Source organism: Orycteropus afer, unplaced genomic scaffold (genome assembly GCF_000298275.1).
Source record: "Orycteropus afer afer isolate SDZICR_OR568_19922 unplaced genomic scaffold, OryAfe1.0 scaffold00033, whole genome shotgun sequence".
NCBI classification, from domain to species: Eukaryota; Metazoa; Chordata; class Mammalia; order Tubulidentata; family Orycteropodidae; genus Orycteropus; species Orycteropus afer.
Window position 1 is genome coordinate 16,390,466 of NW_006921620.1, and position 26,596 is coordinate 16,417,061.

The following is a 26,596-nucleotide window of genomic DNA, read 5'->3' on the forward strand; positions in this document are numbered from 1 at the left end:
AGAACTCGAATACCAGGCAGTTTTAAAGTCTGTTGTGTTTGTTTGACTTTTACATTTTACCGATGTGGTTGGCATATGGAAAACCAAACTGAGAAATCATAATGTTGGAGTATTTTAAGGGCATGCTATCATAGATCTTCACAAGCTTATTTATACAGTAAGACCTCTGCAGAAAGTGCTCAGCTCGATGCCACATTCCAGAATAACCACCGTTGGTTTCTTTTTCCAAATTGCCCATGTTCACAGGTTTCACAAATATCCCTGAAGTCTTTCCAGTGTGCTTGGCAATGATAAAATTCATGGCGATATCATCACAGTTTTGAGTTTCATCTATCAAAGCATGGACAGCTAAAGGTTGCTTCTGAAAGAGGTCAAGATATTTGCTATTAAAGAATGAAGCTCCAATCAGCACCATAGAGTACTGGTCACCATTTTGAAATCCTGGTGTTTGCAGTTCAAAACCTCCGTAACTGTAGATACCCGAAGAAGTAGAGACATGTTTTCTAGGAACAAATCCTACAATCTGATCAGGAAATTGCTGAAAAGAAGAAAAAAGAACAATTAAGCATGGCATTTCCTTCAGGAAGACATAGCAAAGAAGGCAATGACTTATCATAGAATTAAACTGGTTTGTCAATTTTATTATATTCCTGGCTCTACATCTCAGTGTTATCAACTCCAAGCAACTGCATAAATCTGAGACCTGACAAGTTTACAGGTCAAATTCCTTCACATCCCCAATTTTCTAACCTCACAAATGCTTTCCTAATCCAAATATTATCTGATATGAACAAACTCTAGCCATTAAAGAGTCCCATTGTTCAAAGTTTGCTTCAGAAATTGGCTGTATGATCACTCTTTATTGTAGAGGATAATAAGATCTAATGCATTGCTTTGAAAAATTCCTTTAATCCCTTATGGGTATAACATATTTTGATTTTATTGTGATTGTATATTGATTTCAATGTTCCTCAAAGTTCATTTTAAATAATAAATGTAAATTTATTGTTTAATATTTTAAACAGTAAATGTGAACCACATTTTAAACAATAAATGTAAACAACATTTTATCCCTTTCCAGTTTGGGTGTTTCCTTGTTAAAAATACAAAAGATCTGACAAAATATCTGAAAAACCGATGTGGTAGTTAAACATTTAATGTGAGACTGAAAATAAAACAAAAATCAGCAAACAAAAAATAATGAAGGATGGAAAAGAGGTAAGAACTTAAGGGGTTAAAAGATTTAGCTCAATCTCACCAATAATTTGAATTTCCTTCATTTGTTGAACAGACACTGAACAAGGGATAGAAAAAATTAGGCTGGATTAAATTCTATTTCAAAGAACTCTATAATCCAGAGGACACAGTTCTATCAATAAGGAATTATAATACTGTGATAAAGTTATAAAGATGGTTGAGTAAAATCTGATGGAACACTGATAGAATGAAAACTCTTGTTGCTGGGAGACAAAGGATGGGGAATAAAGGCTGGCGGCTTCAAAGAGGATGGACTAGAGAGTCAGTGACAAAGGGGAAGATCCTCAATGAGATGGATCAACATAGTGGCTGCAATGATAGGCTCAAGCACAGCAAGAACTGTGAGGATGGCACAGGATTGGGCAGCATTACATTGTTGTACACAGGGTCACTGTGATTTTGGAGCCAACTCGACAACACTTAACAACAACAACAATAACAGGAGGATGAAGGGAATATAGGTAGCTAGAGGAGGGAAGGCGAATAGGTGATGCAAAAGGTTAACTGAAAGGCTGGCAGTTCAAACACAACCAGAGGCGCCTAAGATCAAAGGCCTGGCGATCTGCTTCCCAAAGGTCACAGCCTTGAAATTCCTATGGAGCAGTTCTCTTCTACACACAAGGGGTCACCATGAGTCAGAAGTGAATCCATGGCAACTAATGAACCACAGTAACAGGAGGAAGGAAGGAAAAGGGAAAGAAAGCACTGAAAGTAGAGATTATGGGTTAAGTGTGACATCTGTGCAGTCTCCTTTAACTTGGCCTGCCTACATATACCAAACATTACAATATGGAGGGTCCTAGGGAGCACCCATTGGACTGAATTTCAGCAATCAGATAATACTTGGGGAATGGACTAAAATTGTTCTTGATACTTTTATGAATAAAACGTAAAATCGTATTTAGTCATCTTTAATTATGGCCTACTCAGATTGTTCTAATGAACCTAGTCTTTGCATTTTCCCCCCCTTTTACATTTTGGGCAAAGTGAATTTTTACCATAAATAAAAATCTTTCTGCTGGAGTAGTACTTTAGAACTTTTCGCCTAAGAGGCTTTTATTTACAGGGCCTGAAAAACTGCTGATATGGAAAAAAATCAATTTGTTGATCAGTACATCAGGCATGAAGTTAAGAACTAAAGTTTTAAAAATGCTGGCATGTGCAGAAATCTGCGACCACTTACTATTAATATCTCACGTTGTTTTCTCCCAAGTAGCTAATTAAGTGGACTTACTCTAGCATAAATTAGACCACTTATTTGAAGCACAGTGTGTAATTATGTGAGAAGGCTTCAGGGTATTTGTATGCAGTTCTGGTTTCAGGTAACCTTAGCACAGCTTGTAGATGCCAGCTCTTCTGAACCCATGTTCAATAGCACAGAGTTGTTTTTATACAAGAGCAGGCGATATATGCCTGCTTATCCCAGCTAGGATTTAGAAAATAAAAACCTGCCACGACAATGGTACAGGAAGAATTTTTACTACAGAATTTTTACAATTGCACAACCAAGATTAAATTTTGTGACTATGATAAATACTTTTTTAAAAAATTATATACAATATGAGTATAGAAATACATCTCTCTTTTAAGACCCAGGGCTGTGGCCTTGTGAAAAATATCTCTGCATTCTAGCCTTTGCTACACAGATCACTTCCTCACTATTCTCTGGAAGGTAGTTCTATCTCTTCTCCCTGATACACCAAAATATAAATCACATATACCTAAAAGATTTTGTCTTTTGGCACAAGAAATCTTAATTACCTTATAATAAATTCATCTTTTAGATAGATTATGTTCTATAATGCTTTAGTTAATCTCAACATTAAACGATGTTGTCCTGTTTAAGCACTGTATAAGATTTTATACAGATGACTTTATAAAGGATTCTATAAAGCATTAACCAACATTACCTGCCAAACAGAGAAAGCAAACATGAGGTCCTGGGCGCTAATTAGCATGTCATCATCTACCATTAACACCGCTGAAATGAAAGGAAAAAATAAACTTAAAATTGTTTGAAAACGAAAACAAAATTAGAAAGATACAATGTTATTACATAAATCATTCAAATGATGTATGTGCTGACCCAATTAGTAAATAAGAAATGCATTCTTAGAGAGTTTGTCTAGCAGAAAAGGTTTTTAATTAAATTGTAATTGCTTTTTAAAACTTCCTGAGGGGAAAATTATCATCTAATTATCATCCATCCATCATCCAAGAAACTAATGAAATTATAAATAAAACAGAGATTGTTTTAAGTAAATTATAGCCTTATGAAACTGCTGTGAATGGTGTGAAAAGGGTGGTGACAAATATGTTATGCACAAACTAAATAGTATTTTCCTACATTCTGTAAAGGAGCTCTGGTAGCATAGTGCCTAAGGCACTTGACTGCTCACCAGAAGGCTGGCAGTTCAAACCCACCAGCCACTCCTCAGAAGGAAGGTTGGGCAATTCTACTTCCGTAGTGATACTGCCTCGGAAACCCAAGGAAGGGTCGCTATGAGTCGGGGCCGACTTGACGGCAAACAACAACAACATTCTGTAATGTAGAAATATGTAATTATGGTGCATCTTTTTCTACAATATTAACCTTTGCCATTATTGCAAAATGTGTGATTTCTCCCCAGGAAACTGCTTCTTGCATCTCAGAAATTGTCCTTAAGTATTTCAAAGTGTTTTCTTATGATTAATTTCCCATATTTTCTCCAGAAAGGTCAGACACATAGAGGGCCAGAGGTAAGAGTTCTTACCCCCAGCTCTGATTATTTGTCACCCTTGTAGGCTGAGAACTCAGCGGCAACTCACCACTGGTTTCCAGTTCGGGGAAATTCTGGAGCCGATTTCTCATTCTGTTTGCTGTCTGTAGTTTGAAGATCACAGGGACAGGGTGAGGCCCTAGAGAATTCCATAACTCATCTGGCCCCTTCTCCCCAATGTTGTTCCACACAACAATCACTTTGTGTAGATGTGGAATTGCTTGATAGTGATTTAAAAGTCTCAACAAGAGATCTGTTCTGTTGTACGTTTGCATGATAAGGGTGAAGGAATCCATGGTGGACTTGCCCTGAGATTTTATCTCCCTCCTCAACGTGAGCATCTTGTCTTCTTTGATATTAGGAAGCAAAGTAGTCAAAGCACCAGCTACCAGTAGTAACACGAGGATAACCACCAAAGAGAAACGAAGCACTCGGATCCCCATCACTCTCCCAGGAAGTTTGCAGATGTGGCAAAACCTACAGCAGAAATAACAATAAAATACAGAAGAACATTATCATTTCTAGTATTCATCATGTTTGTGATTTTGCTTTTTCAGTGAGGAGAGAGGTCAAACTTATTTTAATTGATTCAAATTCAGCTCTCCCTTCCTTTTCAACAGGTGATTTAGCCTAAGAGATAGGAAGTACAGTCTAATATTCCCTCCTTTCTGGGTCTGCCTGTTATGCAACAGAAGATAAAAGATACTGCATGCAACAAACAGGAAGAAGTAAACAGTACATTTAAAAATACACCCTTCACTTTATTATTAAAAATTTGGAATTGAGATTATTTTTCCAAATGCGATTATATTTCTTAGTACACTAATTTAAAACTTTTTTCTAAAGCAAAAAATTGGTAAACCTTTGTTCCAAATAAAATCATATATACAAGCCTCATACATGAAACAGATAAGAACAGAAACAGCGGCTGCAAATAATGTTAAGAGTTTATTACTTATCAGGTGTTTTACAAGTTGGTGTTATATGTCTTTCAGTCAATTCCACCTCATAGTGACCCTGCATGACAGAGAACTGCCTCATAGTGTTCCTAGGCTCTTATCTTTATGGGAGCAGATAGCCAGGTCTTTTTTCCTGTGGATTGGCACTGCTAAACTCTTGGTTACCAGCCAAATGCTTAACACTATTTCCCCACTAAAGATCCTTTCATAAGCCACAAAAAACAAAAACAAAAACAGAAAAAACAAACTCACTGCCAAAAAGTCGATTCCAACTCATAGTCACCCCTGCTGGCTTCCCAAAGTGGTAAATCTTTACTGAAGTAGATTGCCCCATCTTCCTTCTGTGGAGCAGCTGGTGGGTTTGAATTGTTAGCCTTCTGGTTAGCCGTCAAATGCCCACAGTATGTACTTATTCATTCAACAAACTAGATAAAATAGTTTCTGAGCACTTATTTTGTGCCAGGCACTGTGGTAGGTTCTGTGACTACAGAAATGAATGAGATCGACAAGGTCTTTGCTGTATGCAGCAGAGGAGACAGTAGACACACATAATAAACAAATTCAAAAAGTAATTTGGAATACTCCTAAGTGCTTCTGAAGAGAATCAATCAGACTGACAGGATAAGCAAAAGCCAGCTTATTTGAGGCCTTATTAGGAGTATGGATTTTATTGTTAGATGGAGTAAAGCCATTGGAGATTTTGCTTAGGAGAGTAACATGATCTAATTTATCTTTCACTATTATCATTCCCTTTTAATAATTCAGATGCTTACAGAATTTAAATAACTTTTCCAAGATTACTATACAACTTAAGTAATGGAGCTAGGATTTATATTCAGGAAAATCGCTCCTAGATGCTAAGTTGTTCATCATTATGGGCTCTGGGTATGCACTGCCTGTATAGAAATCCAGGTTGAACTATACAGATTACAAGGGACTGTGATCAGCTATTTACTGTCCTCTCTTCCTCACTATACCTAAAACATCTTCTTTATTGGCCACAGAATATGGATGAACAAATAACTGATGGGTATGGCCTGAATATTCACTGGTCAAAACATTTTATCATTGAAACTCTTAATTATGTATGTGAGGAAAGATTAAATCTCAGACAGTTTTAGAGAGACCTAGGTTCATCTTCACTTTTGCTGCCTCTTCCTGTAGTTCTGCTAGCTTGCAATTGTGTCTATTTTTTATTCTTCTGCTATTTCTGCTTCTAACTCCAGATTTTACTTACCCCTCCACAAATCTTTGTTAAGTCTTTTAGGCATGCCTCTATTTTGTGTTTTTAGCAATTGAGTCTTCATGTCAATTTTTGCATATCCTAGATCTATTCCACTACTCTATTTAAGTACAAAAGCTAGAAATGAGGAAAAAGAATTATTCAAAGAATATGAATACGAAAAGATCCAAAATAAAAAAATCAACTAAAAAATGTAAATAGTTTAAAAATACCCGTAAGAAAAAAAGATCTCTTAAAGAATCAGAAACAATATTATTCATGATGGCTTGATCTTTTTCTGTCCTCTCACTAGTTTTGAAGAAATTTCCTTCTTAGGTTATATGATCAGCAGATACTCTCATCTATTGTTTAATAAAGACAAATGTGATAAAGCTGGAAAAGACTTCCCCTCTCTCTACAAACCCACCCTGGGTAGGCTGCACACGTAAGGTGTTTTTCCAGCAAAGGGCCTGCAGATTGTTCACCATCCACACTCTCTCACTTGGGTTTCCTTGTGCACAAGCAGGCATTTGCAAGGAAGCCAGAGGAGGGACATGCAGCACCAAGAGGAAATGATTAGCTGATACCTAAAGCCTGTGCCTTTTAATCTCAGGTTTACAACGGACTGACCCAACCAGTAATACTTGCAGAGTTCTCCAACACAGACATGCACATTTCCCTCTTTATCTGACATCATTTCTCTGTGTCCAGCCTGCAGGACTCTTGCTTGTTTTCCAAAGGCTGTCATTATTATTGCTGTCCTTTAAACAGAATATGCAAAATTTTTTGAATATAGTGAAAAACATATAGATATATGTGTGTATGAATATAATTTATTCAGTATATAACCTGTGCCTGAATTGTGTTACATCCCATATCACAGCAGCAATGAAGATGTTAATCTTCAATTGTTTTGAAGGTAAGAGTGACACTCAGAGGTTAGTACCTTGTCTTAAGAGATCATGATTAGCTATTGGTTGAATTAGAATTCAAACATGGATGGTTTTTTCCCCTATCTACTGGGTTGTCTCTAGCAGACTGAAGGATTATTTAATAGATATAACGTATTAAGTACATTATTTACCAAACTACATAATAGAAAATAGAAGAATTTGAGTCCCTTGACGATAGGAACAATATTTTAATTATCTGAATATTCCTCATAGCCAAGGGCTCAAGAATACACGTAGAGTTCACCTAAAAATATTCAAGAAATGCTTAAAATCTCTTCTCTACCATTATTGTTTTAGGTTGCCATTTAGCATAGTTGCCCAGTTAAATGTTTTTCTATTTTGCTTTTCTACTCCCATGTCAGACCACTGTAAAAGTTGCATTAATGTTATTATTCAGTTCATTTAGACAAGTACAGTATGCTAACTGTACCGACCCACTGTCACTGTTCTTCATACAATAATGCTTCTCTACATTTTATTTTTGGTTTTTTCCATCTTCTGGGTAAAGTACACCTTATGTAGCCATACACAGAAATATATAATCTCTTGATTCATATCTTATGGTTGAAGTTCAGTATTTGCACCTGAGATTTCACAGGCAATCCGAATACTGTAGTCTAAATCTTCCTGCCTAATAGAATCATTAGAATATTTGGTTCCAAACTAAATCTCCTTTAGTTTCAAAATGATGTCTGTGGTCAGTCTGATGACACGTCAACTTGGCTGGGTTGCGCTTTTGAGTGCTTGGCAATTGGATGCAGTTATCACCCACAGAGAGATTGTAATTAACTCCATGGTGGTATCTGCTGTGAGCGGCTAATTAGTTGTCTTCAGGGTGTGGCCTGCTTTCAGTGTATTTGGGGAAGCTTTGAAGACAATTTCTAGCTTTTTGGCACAAGTTGTCTTCTCAGTGGTCTGCCATGTTGCCAGCTGATCTAGGGATTGTGCCATTTTAGCTGTCGACCTGTGCCAGTTTTAGCTGCCCGAGTTAGCAGATGCCTCTTGCTTCAGTGGGCCTGGAATAAGAGGCAGAGCTGAAGCCCAAGGTCAAGAGGCCTATACCCAGCCCCTAGAGCCAGCACTCTGAATTTGGACTTCTAGTCTCCTAAACTGTAAGAGAGTAAATTCCTGTTTGTTAAAGCCATTCATTCCACTTGTGGTAATTTTGTTATAGTAGTGCTAGGGAACCAAGATAATGTCCAATCAACCTTTCTTCTTTGAGAAGACTTGGAAGTGATTGGGTTAAAGTTACAGTCATGTTTCTGTGACCTTATTTCATGTTTTGAGATGTGTTTTGTCATTGCCTGAACAGTTTTCTCTCTGTACAGTTCAGCAAAGATGCAGACCACACAGGCTATGTCTTCAACAGTATCCTTTAACATTTACAAGAATGGAGAATGAAGATTGTGAGGGAGGCAGAAGCATATAAAACTCACTCCATAATGAAGCAGCTGAGCTGAGGCATGTGCAGTCAAAGAGCTTACTCAACAAGGACATGGATGTGGTCATTGTCATTCAGCTCTCACCTTTCCACAGCCCCGATTTGAAAATAATGCTACCTTTGCAGTAACCTTTTCAGAGAGCTTTCACTGAAAGGATATTCTCTCCTGGATTTTCTCTGCAGCCTATTTTGTTAAGAAAAGCAAATTTTGTGTTTCCCCTTCCATCATGGTCTTATTCTCCAATAGGAATAAAATGAATTACTTTTGAAGTAATCTCAGCTTTACCATAATTATTTTTCAAGGGCAATAATTCAAGGCTGTAGAGTACAGTGTTTTCATTTTATGTATCCTCTTACTAAAACTACACATACTGCTAATGTAGTCAACCCAAGACAAACCATTCTGAATTAATAACTTTGGTTCAAAGGCACTGAATATCCTTTTAAAACTGAATTAAAAGCAGGTCCTACAAAACACGTTTTCAATTCTACATGAAAATGACCAGTTATAAGCTCTCAGAGCAAAGAATCACCTTGACAATTGCATTAAAATATACCCTGATTAAGATCTTTATGTTCATTTTCAGCAGCTGAGTAGGAATAACATACTGAAAAACTTATATAAAAGTGTTTCTCATTTCTAGAGTAGACAGATAACTTGCTACCTGGCAGCTTCAGTCTAGAAAAATAATGAGGATTAATTATTATAGCCTACTATAAATATATACTATCTTAGGCACTCATGAATGATTGTATATGTATTTATCTATACTTTCAAGTAGGAGTTTATCCCCTGTACCCATCACAGAATTTCCTCTTTTGGTTAGCTTCTAATCTCCTATTATACCTGTATCAAAAAGGTTTCAGGAAATAATTTGAATAATTTATATCTTTAGAAACACAATACAAATATTTCATGAGTATTTATTAAATAATGCAGCCCAATAAAATTATGTAAATGTTTTAGTCTATTGAAATTCAGGGAGAACAAGGACATCATAGACTGCAGTGCAAGTGGCACATCTGGGCTAGAAGAAGTGCTGAAGCCTGGAGCACTATAATAGGCCCATTAGAAGCAGCTCCAGCCCAGCCTGAAAAAAGAGAATCAGGAACTGCAAATGATGACTTCATGGCTATTTGGATTTCAGTTTACAGCTGCTTTCTGTTCTTTTTCTATGGAAAGATTCTATCTTCTAATTCAGGCCTTTGAGCTGGAAATATGAGAAAGAAGACATCTGAATAACCTCTTACCTGGAAAAAACCAAGAAGTAAAAATAAACTCACCACTTACCTGCCAGCTCTCTTGTTCTCAATTGCTAAACCCTCCTCTTAGGATTTTTATTTATTTATTTATTTGTGTGTGTGTGTGTGTGTGTGTGTGTGTGTTCCCCCTGCCATCCTACCTCATCCCAGAAAGGGTCTGACAGCTTTTAATCTATTCCCTTCCCTCCTGCCCTTCTTCCCATCACCATGACTACAGCAGATTAAATATAACTTTGATAAACACAGTAAATGTTAGCAAAACAAAATCCTTATTATCTGAAAAACTAAGGATTCCTCTAATTTTATATATATATATGTATGTTCTCACACACACACACATAACACCCCATCTATGTTAACTTGTTAGTTAGTTCTTCACAGGTTCAGAATACATCATTTTACTTATTTTGATACAATGTGATTCCAGCATTCTCTACATCTGGGTTTTTCAAACATGGATGACTTTGCTCTCCAGAGGACAAACACCAGCAAGGTCTGGAGACATTTTTGATTGTCATGACTTGGGGTGGGAGGTAGGGAAGCTATTGCTATCTAGTGGGTAGATGTCAGAGATACTGAACATTCTAAACGCACAGGACAGGCCCCTATAGCAAAGAATTGTCTGGCTTAACACAGCAATAATGCTCAAGGTGAGAAACAACATTTATTGTTGTGTGCCATCAAGTTAATTCTCACTCACAGCAACCCTATATGACAGATTAGGACTGTTCCACAGGTTTTCCTAGGCTGTAATCTTTATGGGAGGAGCTCTGGTAGCATAGTGCCTAAGGCACTTGACTGCTAACCAGAAGGCTGGTGGTTCAAACCCACCAGCCACTCCTTGGAAGGAAGGCTGGTCAATCTACTTCCGTAGTGATACTGCCTCGGCAACCCAAGGAGGGGTCACTATGAGTCGGGGCCAACTTGATGGCAAACAACAACAATCTTTATGGGATCACATTGCCTGGTCTTTTTTTTCCACGAAGCCACTGGTAGATTCCAACCACCAACCTTTCAGCTGGCAGCCAACTGCTTAACCATTGCACCATGAAAGCTTCCTACTCCACATATAAATTGGCTAACAAGCCACACTTGAACATTGTGGTGAGGCTTTCTAGCCAGGTGGCATATGAAAACCCCACTGCTACTGGTTATACTCAAACAATGAGGGACACAGCCCTGTCTCTAAAAATGCCCTAATACCTATATGCCTGAATATATGCCTCATTATAGGGGGAGCTCTGGTGGAGTAATGCCTAAGGCATTTGACTGCTAACCAGAAGGCTGGAAGTTCAAGCCTACCAGCAACTCCTTGGGAGGAAGACTGGGTAATCTATTTCCGTAGAGATACTGCCTCGGAAACCCAAGGAGGATTCACTGTGAGTCGGGATTGACTCCATAGCAGTGAGTTGGGTTTGGTTTGGTTGTCTGCAAATATAAAGAGAGCTAAAGCAGAACTCAGAGTTCTTCTAAGTCAATCTTTTCCTCATTTTATAAAGAACACAAGGTCCAGGGACAAAGGACTTGCCTAAGGTCATTCAGCTGCATATAGTTAATCAGCAGCCAACTCAGGGCAAGAACCTAGATCTTCTGATTGGCACGGTCCATGAATTTTAACCACTTTGTTGTAGTTATGTGCCATCGAGTGGGAACCAACTCATAGTGACCCCTCCTTGGGTTTCTGAGGCGGTATCACTATGGAAGTAGATTGCCCAACCTTCCTTCCAGAGAGTGGCTGGTGGGTTTGATCCACCAGCTTTCTGATTAGCAGTCAAGTGCCTTAGGCACTATGCTACTATGTTATGGTAAATTCTGCAAGGATGTGTCATAAAATTAGCAGATCAGTCTGTTACTAAAGAATTTACTAACATAACATAAAAATTCATAGTTGGTATATCAAGGATTTTTATTTATTTTTTTATAGCTTTATTGAGATATAAGGAGCTCTGGTGATGTAGTGGTTAAGGACTTGACTGCTAACCAAAGGCTTGGTAGTTCAAACCCACCAGCTGCTCCACAAAAGAAAGATGGAGCAGTCTGTTTCTGTGAAGATTTTTAGCCTTGGAAACCCGATGCAGGTTGCAATGAGTTGGAATCAATTTGATGGCAGTGAGTTTGGTTTGGTTTTGGTTTTTATTGAGATGTATTTTACATATCATGTAATTCACCATTTAAGGTGCACAGTTCAGTGGTATTCCTAAATTCACAGATTTGTGCAACCATCACCACAATCTAGTTTTAGAACATTTTGAACACACTCATTAGTAGTCACTAACCGTTCCCACTTCCTCCAAGCCCACCCCAGTCTCACAGAACCACTAATCTACTTCCTGTCTTTATGCATTTGTCTATTCTGGACATTTCAATGTGGTTTTTCATTCACTTAGCATAATGTTGTCAAGGTTCACTCATGTTGTAGTATGTTTCAATATTTCATTAAAAAAATTTTTTTATTGTGATTTGGGTACAAATTTATAAAGCAGATTCATTTTCTGAGTCTCACAACCCCCCTGATTACAATCCTAACAATAAAAAGCTCTCCTCCCATCTCTTCCCTGTGACTACCCCATCCCTGTGCCCTTATCTATGCATTTCTGTCTGTTTAGCTTTCCCTCTATGCAAATGCTACCCTTCTGATGTCTCATGGTGGACTGATCTAAGGGGTGCATCTCCCTAGGGTAGGTGGGTGCATTCCTGTGAGGTAGGTGTTCTGTTTGTAGCCCTTTCTACTGTTTGCCTAGAGCTAATCCACAAAAGTGAGTCCGGTTCCAGGTCTGAAGGATAACCCAGGGCCATAATCTTGGGGGTTCCACCAGCCTCTATCCAACCAATAATTCTGGTCATTTTTGTGCTTTTGAATTTTGTTCTACATTTTTCCCTCCCACCATATGCAGGATCTCCAATTTTGATCCCTTTCCAAGTGGTTGGCTTTGGCAGCTGGGCACCATCTAGTTCTTCTGGTCTCAGGGTCCTGAAGGCTGAGGTCTCCTCAATACTTAATTGTTTTACTGCTAATAACAATCCACTGCATGGATAAACTACATTTTTTTAACTACACATCACATGCTGGTCATTTGGGTTGTTTCTGTATTTTGGCTATTACAAATAATGCTCTTTGAATATCTGTGTACAAATTTTTATGTAAACATATGTTTTCATTTTTCTTGGGCATTATTCCTAGGAGTAGAATTGCTACTCATTATGTCAAAGCTTTTTGAATATCTATCTGAGAACTGAAGTAGCTTTTGGAAGAACATTATTGGAAATTTAAAAAAATTTTCTTAAATGTGGACATAGATATAGAGTAACAGAGTAAATACAAATTCTATAAAGCAAGAGCTGCAGATTCTCTCATGTATGCCTTTAAGTGGAACAGGCAATTTGAGTTTTTGAAGACCTGTTATTCAGCTATTAACTATATCATCTATCAAAGCTTTCTAGAAGTAACAGTACTAAATGCAAAATTCTTTTCTCAAAGCTGGTTCCTTCATATGGAAGAATTTGTAATTACCCAGAGAGCAGGTGAAAACAAACATGCCATGGCAATATACGAACAAAGATTAACTGTGCTCTCTGACTCATAAGGTGAAATAGCAATGAACAGTTCGATATAAAATGAGAAGCTGTCATTCTCATCTTCCACAAATGGTGGAAGAATGATAACTACTCTGCCATTTCACTATGATATGTCTCTTATATTGAACAGACTGGATCATCCTCCAAAATATGTACTTGCCTGAACACTGATGATTATAGAATAGAGATGCTCAGGAAAGGGCCCTCAGCCGCCAAAGGCAAATCATTCCCAGGTGAGATTCAGAACCTGGGCTTCTTATGTAAACATGCAAGAAGAGAGCTGGAAGAGACAGCTAGTACAATGGAAGAGCAGTTTCTGGCCAGGTTTATGGCATGCAGGTGACAGAAAAGGGCTTGTGGTGCCAGATTCCAAAAGGTCTGTCTTATGAATGGTACCTACTACATACAGCATGCTGATCCATGATTCCTGGAGCTGGTACATACCATTACATCTAATGAAAAAGCCTTTCCCATTCTTTATCTGACAAACTCCTTCTTGCCTCCTACCCATGTTTCTTTCAAACACCACTTCCCCTCTGAATGTTTCTGTGAGCTCTGAAGGATGGGCGACTAGACCTTGTTTCTAGGTACTACAACTATTGACCGTGCCTCTATCTCCTTTTTTTTAGTTTGAATATATCCTGGGGACAGTTTCCATCAGTCTTTGTAATCCAGAATAGTGTCTGACCCGTTTTTTGAGTTAAGTGCTTACAATTTTTTGTAGGTGAATAGAGGGAAGGAATATATTTTTATCTTAAACTTCATGGTAGATAAGAAATGCCCAAAGTTTTAAAATAATAAATGTAAATTAAAGGCAGATTAAGGCTCAGTAGAGACAATAGTTAAGAAACCATTCCCTAAAGAAGACCTGGGTCATCATCCATCTGGTGACCAGAACAGCAAGTCATGAAATGGAGCCTCATGTGCAAACCACACAGGTCAGATCTTGACTTCAGTTCTGTGGAAGAGTTATTTGATAACTGTAAGATGATTCAGAACTGATATTTCCACATCTTTTTAAGGATATACTGCATTAAAATGCTTTTGACATTCCTGATTCTAGGGATGCTGTTGGAGAATGGGCTGATTTGGCTTGGGGGAACGATATTTTTGGATAATATCAACCTTGTAAATTTCCTTAAGCTTTTAGGAGGTATCATGACCATATTGTTGTTGTTATGTGCCGTCAAGTCGGACCCAACTCATAGCGACCCCTCCTTGGGTTTCTGAGGTAGTTATCACTATGGAAGTAGATTGCTCAATCATAACCATAAGTTGTATTATTTAATTCTATACACAGCATACATATTTTAAACAAAAAAAAGTCTTATTTCAGAAATGAAATTTAGTTTGGGTTCAAAAAGCAGGAGGGAAAAAAACTAGTTTTCAGGACGAAAAAGAAAACTAAGTCAAAAGACTGCCCAAGTCAATTCATTATTGCCTATGGTAAGCTTTTTTCCATTACATTATTATTCAGGATAAACTAAAATTTACTTCATTGCAAAACACAGAATGCCAGAAATAGTACATGAAAGTTTACTTTTCTTCACAAGTCTTTTTAGGTGGTACATAGTATTCTGGAGAGAGTTTGCCTTTAGGATTTTACCCATAGTCAGGGAATTCATTCTTTTCACTGGTATTTCACAGGTGTCATACAGCTCTTCTTACCTTCTACCAATGCTATCCTCTCCTTCCATATGATTCCCTTTACTTTTCCTCCTAAAGAGCCCATCTACTCTTGTAAGTGTACATTTAACTCTCATTACCCTTTTCATAAAGCTGAATACAAAATATTACGATTATTTTGTTTTAATATAGTAGGAAAGGTAAAGAACAGGGATAATAATAATAAAAGGGCCCACATGATGTTTCATCTTGCTGTGTTTATGAGCAATTGTAGGATGATATATGTATTGATCATTTAGATGACTGCAATCTGAATCAACTGTGTATGGACAGATTTTTATGGTTAAATTGAGCTGTCTTTTTTATTAATAGTACTTGCCACATATATATGATCTTTGATAGAAAGTTTAAATCCTATCATTTAGATGGCACAGTCCTGCATTTTGAGACTACAGTTCTGAAAAAGAGCTGATAAAAGGTACAGAGAAGTAACTACACTTATGATAATATCTCATTTGAACAGACAGATGGATGCTGTACCAGGTCATTTCTCACTGTAAGCTGTGAAGAAAGAATTGCTGTGCTGGTTACTTAAAGATCAGGTCCTCCTGTTGACAGGTTGAGAGGAAGTCATTTCTTTACAGGTAAATCAAAGTAGAACTGACAAACATGGGCAGCATTTAAAACAGGGATATCAGACACCAGACATCTGGGTCTCTACTTCTCTTCTCAATTGTACCTCTTTATCTATAGCAAATGCGCTTATCAGTCCTGGCATTTTTTTTCCCCCTTATAAGCCTGGACAAGGAGTCCTGGGTGGTGCAAATAGTTAAATGCTAGGCTACTAACTGAAAAGTTGGCTGTTTAAATCCACTCAGAAGTGCCTTGGAAGAAAAGCCTCACAATCTACTTTGGAAGGATTACAGCCCTTGAAAACTCTATGGAGTACAGTTCTACTCTGAAACACATGAGGGCGTCATGACTCAGAATCTATTCTGTGGCAACTGGTTTGGTTTTTCCCAAGCCCATGCCAAGGATCAGATTCCTTTTCAACACTACTTCAGGCAGTTTCAATTAACTAAAACCAAACCAAACCAAACTCACTGCCGTTGAATCAGATCCAACTCACAGCTACCCCTCCTTGGGTTTCCAAGACAGCATCACTGCAGAAGTAGATTGCCCAACCTTTCTTCCAAGGAGTGGCTGGTGGGTTTGAACCACCAGCCTTCTGGTTAGCAGTCAAATGCCTTAGCCACTATGCTACCAGAGCTCCCATCAATTAACTAGAGTTTATTACCATTGACTAAAAGGGATGTTATCTATAAACTCTTTCTAAAGCCCTGCCTGACTCCTTCAATCCACCCATTTGTTACTGAGGCCTACAATGAGATCCTTTCTATCCTCAAAGTACAGAGTTCTGAATTATGCTACATAATTTTTTTTTTTTGCCTTTTACTTTTCTCCTGGAATCATCAATTAATTGTGGACACTGTCATGGTGAAAATGATGATGATGTTTAGAAATGGCCAATCTGATGGACATATATTAGTGACGGAAGTAGAATGGCTTTATTCTTAAGAGATGCAGCCATGACTAGTAAGGATCCAAGGATTCAATGCATCCTAAGAAGAAAACCTAGAAATAGAAAAGCTTTTTTAGCTCAGTACAGTGCCATGCAAAATTAGTTCCAGAAATGGGTCATAAAGAAAGCAAGTATAAACTCTACAAATATATTGCTTTTTTTTGTTCCAGGACAATGGAGCTCTTCATTTCAACCCCTGTCTGTATTAGTCACAGGAAAATGGAGAGGCAGCAAGATTGTTAGGCAACAGACCCCTGGAATATTCCATAGAACCCTCTCTCTTTTACCCAACACTGGTTTTCAGCAATGAACTCACCTTATTCTGAAATTATTTCGTATACATGAATTATGACATAATATCTTTAGATAACAAACCTAAGATAAATGCATACTATAAACTTTAAATTGGTAGAAATTTCAGTTCATATGAGCTATCTGGGGAAGGTAAAATATCCATGGTGGTGCATCAGTCAAGAAATATTTATAGTTGCTCACCATGTGCCTGCCACTGTTGGGTGCTAGGGACGGGCCCAGTCCTTGACCTCAAGTGCACAGATTGCTCAGTAATGAAAGTTGTGAGTGGTTTGCCCCTTCATAGTACATAATATCTCAAGTTGGTAATGTTTGAATCTTTAGAAATAAGGGAACTACATCTTCTTGAATCACAATGCTGAAAAATTAAAAATCAGTAATAGGAAGATTGTTGTTGTTGTTGTTTGCCGTTGAGTCAGCCCCAACTCAGAGTGACCCCTCCTTGGGTTTCTGAGGCAGTATCACTACAGAAGTAGGATTGCCCAACCTTCCTTCTGAGTAGTGGCTGGTGGGTTTGAACCGCCAGCCTTCTGGTGAGCAGTCAAGTGCCTTAGGCACTATGCTACCAGAGCTCCTAAAATAGGAAGATTAGTGAAAAAAAACACAAATACATGGAAATCAAAAATATACTTCTCAAGAACCACTGGATAACAGAAGAAACAAAGAGTGAAATAAAAAATGACTAGAAACAAATGAGAAAGAAAATACAACATACCAAAACCTTTGGCACACAGTAAAAGCAGTACTCAGAGGTCAATGTATAGTAATTAATGCACATACCAAAAAAGAAGAAAGAACAAATATCAACACCTTCACACAACTACAACAATTAGAAAATGAGCAGTAAAAGAAGCCTATAGTCCTGTAGTTTCTAGAAGAAAACAAATAATAAAGATCAGAGGAGAAATAAATAAAGCTTAAACAGAAAAAATCAAGACTAGAGACTGGTTCTTCAAAAAGATTAATAAAATCAACAAACCACTGTCAAATTTAACTAAGGAAAAGAAAGAGAAACTGCAAATATGAACAATAAATGAAATGGCCAATATCACAACAGAACCAACCTAAACTAACTCAGATTTGAGATAGAAAATTTAAACAGACCTGGAACAAAGGAAAAAATTGAGCTGGTCATAAAAATACTCCCCACAAAAAAACAGTCCTGGCCTACAAGGAAATAGCTCAGAGGGCAAGAATGCATAGGAACGATGGCACAGGGAAAGGTAACCACAGGGAGGAAATGAGAAGAGAGCTGTTACATTGTGGGGATTGTGATCAATGTCATGAAACAAAATGTGTATGAACTGTTATATGGAAAATGAATTTGCTCTGTAAGAAAAAGGCCTGACCCAGACAGCTCCATTGCAGAATTCTAGCAAATATTCAGAAAAGAGCTGACCTAGCCTACTCAACTATTCCAGAACATAGAAAAGGATGGCATACTCTCAAACTCATCCTATGAAGCACACATAACCTGATAGCAAAATCAGGCAAAGACACCACTAAAAAGAAAAATTACAGACCAACATCCCTCACGAATACAGATGCAAAAATCTTCAACAAAATCCTACCCAAGAGAATCTAATACCATATCAAAAAATAATACACCATGACCAAGTGGGATTCCTAACAGGTATGCAAGGATCGTTCAACAGTAGAAAAACAATCAACGTAACTGCGATGTAGTAAACTACCTCGTATGGCTTTTCTAGCCATAAGTCTTTGTAAAGTCCATAGTGGAATTTGCTGTGAGAAACTGAGTAGCTCCTGATTGTTAAAATCACCCACCTGGGGTATTTCTGTTGGGAGCAGCACAAAGTTATGTTCTGGGAAGTTCGCTGTCTCTCAAGTGCTTAGAATTCTGATGTTATGATTGGTTAGTTTGGCCACTCTGCCAGGCTCAAAAGGAGGCCTCCTAGAGGCAGATGAGGTCTCTCTGACTGCTGGCTGAGAAGGACATGCTACTGAAAGAGACACGCGTTCCTGAGAGACATGCACTGCTGGGAAAGAGATGCAAGAGACATGCATTGCTGAGTGAGACATCGAGGGACATGCACTGTTAGGAGACAGACTGTGAGAGACTGTTGGCTGAGAGACGGCAGGCTGAGAGACTGAGCATTTTTCCTGAACTTGAATTGTAGCCTGGTGCTTCCCTAATAAACCCCATAATCTGTGAGTTCTGTGTGGCCACTGCAGTCAATTATCAAACTCAGCAGAAAGGTGGTGGGTGCTGCGGGAGGAACAGTTGGTGTCAGGGTTGGTGAAAGGGCTGGAGGGAGGCAGCATGTCTGGCCTCACAGTAATGGGCCTTGGGCTACTGATAGTGATTCTGTTTTCCTCTTGTGCGGTTAGAGGAGGTAAGAAGATGTGGCCTCCTTGCCCTTTTAGCGGTAACCCATCACATAACAAAAGAAAAGAACCACATGATCATATCAACCGATGCAAAAAAAGCATTTGATAAAATCCAACATCCATTCTTGATTAAAAAAAACTTTCAGCAAATATGAATAGTAGGGAAATTTCTCAACATAGTAAAGGGTATATACACAAAACTAACAGCTAACGATTGTCAATGAAGAGAGACTCAAGGCATTCCTCTTGAGAATGGGAACCAGAGAAGGATGCCCTCTATCACCACTTCTATTCAACACTGTATTAAAAGTCTTAGCCAGGGCAATAAGGCAAGAGAAATGAAAGGTATCCAAATTGGCAAAGAAGAAGTTCAAATATCTCTATTTGCAAATGACATGATCCGATATATGGTAAAATCAAGAGACTGCAAAAAAAAAGCCTGGAACTAATTGAAAGATTCAGAAAAGTGGCAGGATACAAGATCAATATATAAAAATCAGTTGGATTACTCTACATCAATAAATAGATCTCTGAAAAGGAAATAAGGACAACAATAGCTACTAAAAAGTTACAATACTTAGGAATAAATCTTACCAGGGACACAAAAGACCTATGCAAATAAAAATACAAAATATTACTATAAGAAACCTACAAAAAAATGGAAGAACATGCCATGCTCATGGATAGGAAGACTGAACATTGTAAAAACATCAATACTACTCCCAAAGCAATCTATACATTCAATAAAATCCTGATTCAAATTCCATCAACATTCTTTAAGGACATGGAAAAATCAATCACTAATTTTATGTGGCAATGAAAGAGAGCTTGGATGAGCAAAGCACTACTAAAGAAGAAAAACAAAGTAGGTGTCACATTCCTGGATTTTAAAACCAACTATACAGCCACAGTAGTCTAGATAGCCTAGTATTGGTATAACGACAGACATAGACAAGTAGGACAGAATTGAGAATCCAGAAAGAAATCCATCCACCTATAGATAGCTGATCTTTAGCAAAGGGCCAAAACTCATTTAATGGGGAAGAGATAGTCTCTTCAACACATGGTGCCAGCAAAACTGGATATCCATTTGCAGAATAATGAAACAAGATACATACCTTACACCATACACAAAAACGAACTCAAGACAGATCAAAGATTGAAACATAAAACCTAAAACTATAAAGTTCATCAAACATAAAACAGGGGCAAACTGAGGGCCCCCAATTTATGTCATAAATAGACAGACCATCAAGCATAACTTGAAATGCATAAAGAGCAGAAGATAAACCAGATGACTGGGACCTTCTAAAAATTAAAATTCTTATGTGCATCAAAAGACTTCTCCAAAACAGTAAAACAAGAACCCACAGACTGGGAAAAAAAAACAAAACAAAAAACTTGGCAACAACATATCTGACATAGGGCTTATGTCTATAATTTATAGTAAACTTTAACACCAAAAAGACAACCCAATTAAAAAATGGGCAGAAGACATGAACAGACCAAAGAAGATATTCAGGTGGCCAACACCCACATGAAGAAATGCTTGCAATCAGTTGCCACTGGAGAGATGCAAATCAAAACAACAATGAGATATCACCTCACCCCAGCAATAATAGCAAAGTTCAACAAGACAAAAAAACAACAAAGGCTGGCAAGGGTGTGGAGAGACTGAAACTGTCATATACTGCTGGTGGGAATGAAAAATGGTACTACTACTGTGAAAACAATATGGCACTTTCTTCAAAAGTTGGAAATAGAAATATCATTTGATTGATTCAGCAACCCCACTACTAGGAATATATCCTAAAGAGGTGATATCTGGGACATGAATAGATATATATATACCCTTGTTCATTGTAGCACTATTCACAACAGCAAAGAGATGGAAACAACCTAAGTGCCCATCAACAGATGGATGGATAATCAAAAAATGGTACATATACACAGTGGAATACTATGCAACATTAAAGAACAATGAAGAATCAGCATAACATGGATGGACTTGGAAGACATCATGCTGAGTGAAATGAGTTAATCATAGAAAGACAAATATTGTATGAGTTCATTATTATAAAAAGTCAAGGAAAGGTTTACACAGGGAAGAAAAGTATCTTTGTTGGTTAGTAGGGAAGGGAAGTGAGGGGAGGGAAAGTTGTTTGCTAGTTAAGAGACAGATGTTGATTTGGGTAAAGAAAAAGGCAATACAATAACATCGTGTGACCAGGACAGTATCACTAAGGAAAAGGAACACATTGACAGGTGCACAAGAGGTACAGACAATAAAGGTAAATACAATTACATACACAATACTGTAATAGCAAACACTAATCTATGGGTGGATACGTAGGTAGACAGGTAAGAAGATCAGGTATGGGTAGGTAAATGGGAATAAACCCATGAGCATACATAGGTTGGACAGATTATATTGTACATGAATATTGTATGTGCTATAAAAATGCCCATATGCAGTATAGAGCTAACACGGAAAAATGTTAGGATAACTTCTTAGCCACAGCTAAGCATCTTGAAGGAGTGACTCACCGGACATGCAGGCTTGGAATCATGGTTGTGGGGGACATCAAGGTCAACTAGCACAACATAGTACACAAAAACATTGTTCTATCACCTACTTTGACGAGTAGCGACTGGGGTCTTAAAAATTATGAGTGGCCATCTAAGAGGCAACTATTGGTCTCTCTTCATCCAGAGCAGAGTGAAGAAAATCAAAGACGCATGGAAATAATTAGTACAAAGGACTAATGGACTATGAAAACCTCAGCCTATGTGATCCTGAGACCACAAAAACTAGATGGTGCCCAGCTACCACCGCCAACCACTCAGAAAGGAATCAAAATTGGAAATCCTGCATAGAATAGGAGAAAAATGTGGAATAAAATTAAACAAAAAAGACCAGTGTTATTGGTCACATAGAGACTGGTGAAACTCCTGAAACTACTGATTTTATAGTCACCCTTCAGGTCTGGAATTGGACTCACTCCCATGGATAACTTTAAGCCAAACAGCAGACAGGTCTATGAGCTGAACAACTACACCAGAAAGATGTACTCTTTAGAACAATCAACCACAAGAGAACAGAAGGGCTGTGTTTGCACAAGGAGAAAGCCAGGGAGACAGGAATGCATAGGCTGGAAGGACAGAGGGAAAGGGTGATCAAAGGGAAGAAGGAGAGCTGTTACACTGCAGGAATTGTAATGAGTGTCACAAAACAAAATGTGTGTGAAGCACTGAATGTAAAATGTATCTACTTTGTAAAATTTCACCCAAATCACAAGGGAAAAAAAAAGAAATAAGAGAATTCATATATATCCAACTTATTTTCTAGAAATTCTGGTGACACAATTTTTAAGTGCTCTGTTTCTAACAGAAAGGTCAGCATCTAAACCCATTAGAGGCTCCGTCGCAGAAAAGACCTTGTGATCTACTCCAGAACAGATTATAGTTTAGGAAACCCTGTGGGGCCTGGTCTGTCCTCCAGGGTCACTCTGAGTTGGTATCTACTAGATGGCACACAACAACAACCAGGATAGCTGGAATTGAGAATATTAACATTTTCCTGAGCCATAGAAAGAGTGGTGTGGGTCAGAACCAAACTTCCAACTGCCACATGTCAAACACTGTGTTGTGAGTGTCTGCTATATCCTCTACTCCTTTCAGCTCTGAGTCTATGATAATATTTCAACTTTATTGGTACTGGCTTCATTCTATAACCTGGACTATTATTTCAATGGATCAGACCTAAAAGAGGCCTTACAGTACTTTCTAACAGATCTTGGCTCAAGTAATAACTTTTATTTCAAAGGAAACAAAACACCTGTGAAGAAAATTTTTCTCAGATGCAAACTACTGATACTTACCTCATTGTGATAAAGCTTAACTTTAAAAAGAAATTTCCTTATGGCTTCAGTGATTGATAGGAACAGTCTCTCTGGGCACTATTAAAGGAAATCAAAGAATTTTCTGTGATGTTTTTGTCAATAAGCAGAAAAAAGAAAACAGTATTTTTACTGCTATTATCCATAGGCTTAGATAGTTCTAGAAATTAAAATTTGCTATTCTGTATTCTAGAAGCTCTGGTGGCATAGTGCCTAAGGCATTTGACTGCTAACCAGAAGGCTGGTGGTTCAAACCCACAGCCATGCCTCAGAAGGAAGATTGGGCAATCTAATTCTGTAGTGATACCACCTCGGAAACCTAAGGAGGGGTCGCTATGAGTCAGATCTGACTCGACAGCAGTGTTTATTTGGTTTATTCTGTATTCTAAGAATTAAATTTAGATATTGAGGTAAATAATGTTTTTTAGCGAGGTTGCTGCTAACATTGCTATTATTTTTGTTTTCATTTTTCTCTTGAGGATTTGGAAGCAGAATAGACTCACATCATTCCAACTTTCTGACACCTTTACATATTTGAAACTAGAGCATATATGCCATGGAGAAAAACTTCTCAATGTTAGCAATTTGTATTTGTGTTCAATTTCTAGGCTTATATGTATCAGTAGTTTTATCTACCAATACCCAACCCACTGCCTTTGAGTGGGTTTTAACTCATAGTAATCCCACAGCATTTTCAAGGCTGTAAATCTTTAGGAAGCAGACTGCCACATCTTCTTTTTGCCGAGTGGCTGGTGAATGTCAACTACCAGCCTTTTGGTTAACAGCTGAGCACTTTAACAATTGTAACACCAGGGCTACTTTATCTATGTTGCACTTCTTTTTTCCATTAAAAGTAAACAGGGTACTTAATTTGATGCATCTATAAAACACAGGGTCTAAAATGTTGTTGTTGTTGTTGTTGTTATGGGCTGTCAAGTTGGACCCGACTCATAGTGACCCCTCCTTGGGTCTCCGAGGCGCTATCACTATGGAAGATTGCCCCACCTTCCTTCCTCCGAATGGCTGGTGGGTTTGAACTGCCAGCCTTCTGGTTAGCAGTCAAGTGCCTTAGGCACTATGCTTCCAGAGGGTGGCAGATATCAATTCCAGCATTGATTACTGAGGAATGACAGATGACATCCTTCCTGTTCTTTGCTGTTGCTCAGGAGAGCTGAACTATGGCTGGAGATGAGCTTCTGCCCCTTTATTTTCTCTTTCATTCCTTACAATCCTGAACCACATCTGGACAGCTGAGCTTCACCCCCCCAGTCTAATTATAAGCAACTACTGCTGTGGAGTCGGATCTCATAGTGACCCCTCCTTGGGTTTCCGCGGCAGTATGACTACAGAAGCAGATTGCCCAACTTTCCTTCCGAATTATAAGCAAATATCAGAAATTTCAGGTAAAAATCAATTTATTAGTTTAAGACTTTTTCAGTGCCATATTTTTTAGTATTAAACCTATTTAATCTTATAATGTATGAAGGGATGAAGAATTCTATTTAGAGACTTTCGAATAGTGTACCTATAGTAAACACCTAAATAGAGCCACAGAATCATTTTTGATTGTACAAAATCAATGCCATGATACATGCTATTGAAGGGGTGAAAGGGATGGCTAAGTTTATACAGAGTCACTAAGTAATAGATGCCCCTCCTCACTGACCCCAGTGGTCACAGGGCATCCCTGTGACCATATTTTAACATCATAGAGTTCTAAAATCCTGGAATGATTTTCCTGTTGTTACTACCTCCTTCTCCTCAAATCTCTCCATAACATTTCTCCAGGGAGAGAACTTTGACTTATTTGGTTTGTGCCTAGTACAGAGCCTGGAAATGACTGCTGAATAAATGAAAGAAACTTACTTTGATATGACACATATATGGGATAACATACATGGGATAAATATTATTTCAAGATGACAAAATAAGTGAGGCACAAACATTTTCCACTTATTAAACTTTTCCTGATTCAAGTAGAGCACATCTACATTTTATATTGCAAATAAATGTCTGTAGTACTGAAGTTGGTCATTATGACATCCAAAGGTGTGAAAGGTATGAAATGGTATTGTTGCCACCTTTTGAAAGGGAAAGGTCCTCTTCACAGGAGTATCTACCTTATATTTTTGGGAGGGAGAGGATTAACTTGGGAGTCTCAATATAGCAGAAATTAAACTTCGATTTCTCCAACCTATTTCAAAATGATTTGCAAGGAAGTAAGACAGGTTTCTATTTCTCCATAGACCATCTGACCAATTTCTGTTCATATCTATATGGGATAAAATGCAGATTTAAAAGGCAGAATACAAAAATATACAGGCTCAAATTTTAGCTGACCTTGATGAGTTAACAGAACGCTAGAAATCTTTTGCTAAAATTTGATCAGGTATTTCTATATATCCCTTTCTCCCATTAGTTACAGCGTAATGAAATACGCAAAGTGGTTTCAGAGAAAAACCCAATACCAGGAAAAGAATGATCTTACACTACACAGTTTGCACCAATTAATGTTCCCCCAGCAGTGCAGCAGAGTAAAATTCAGTCTACTAATATCACAAAAGCTTCTTTGAAAATACAAGTAAAATGCCACTAATTGAAAATATTTCTATGTCCAAATTAATAAATATACACCAAGAAAGGCAGAGACAAAAATATTCTTTCTAGAACTTGATTTCTGGAACCCAGCTGTCTCTCGTCACAAGTTTTAATTAACATGAACATTATAAGGAAACAAAAAATAACTGTTGACTAAGTACTTCATATTTTCAAAAATAAAACCCACAAATTACTAACATTCCCCATTGTCCCTCCCCCCGCTACGCGCAAACTTCCAAGAATGAGAACAAAACATGAATACATTCTCCCAGCAAAAATGTTACAACACTAGAGCATTTTGCTGTCTCCTTACCTCGAGTGCCGAAAAATGTAGTTGGGCTAGCCGATTTATTTGCTTGCTGCTTGATTATAAAACGGAAGGGACATCTCGCTTGCTCATTTATGGTTTTTTTTTTTTTTTTTTTTTTAAAAAAAAGGAAGCAGCGTGCATCAACCTTGTCTCATCCGCTGGATTGATAACCTGAACCTGGAAAAAGCGCCGCCCGCAAAGTGAGCGCCTGGAGCAGAACTGTCACTGAGTGGCCGCCCCTCCCTTTGGGTGACGCTCCATTTCCCGTTAGACTAAAAGGCAGTTCCGGAGAAGCCTGATTTTGTAGTTTCCAGCCCACCTTCAAAAAACAATCATTCCTTTCCCTATTTCTTCCCCAAGGTAACAACTTTTAATCTTTCACGTGATAGACCACGTGACCTTACCCAAACAATTCCACGGAAAGGCGCCCCCAGGAGTTTGCAAAGACTGTGGGTGCCCAAGAGAGGCCAGCTGGGCTCGCCTCCAT

General features: G+C 38.1%; 1 protein-coding gene across 1 annotated transcript; it reads right to left on the minus strand.

Annotated features, from left to right (window-relative positions):
* Positions 1-49: 49 nt before the first annotated feature.
* Positions 50-26,596, minus strand: EXTL2 (exostosin like glycosyltransferase 2). The gene is made up of 5 exons (XM_042780305.1): positions 26,514-26,596; positions 6,785-6,958; positions 4,066-4,493; positions 3,168-3,238; positions 50-538 (listed from the first exon to the last, which is right to left on the minus strand). Exons 1-5 carry the CDS (start codon positions 26,594-26,596, stop codon positions 50-52), a joined length of 1,245 nt encoding a protein of 414 aa, XP_042636239.1.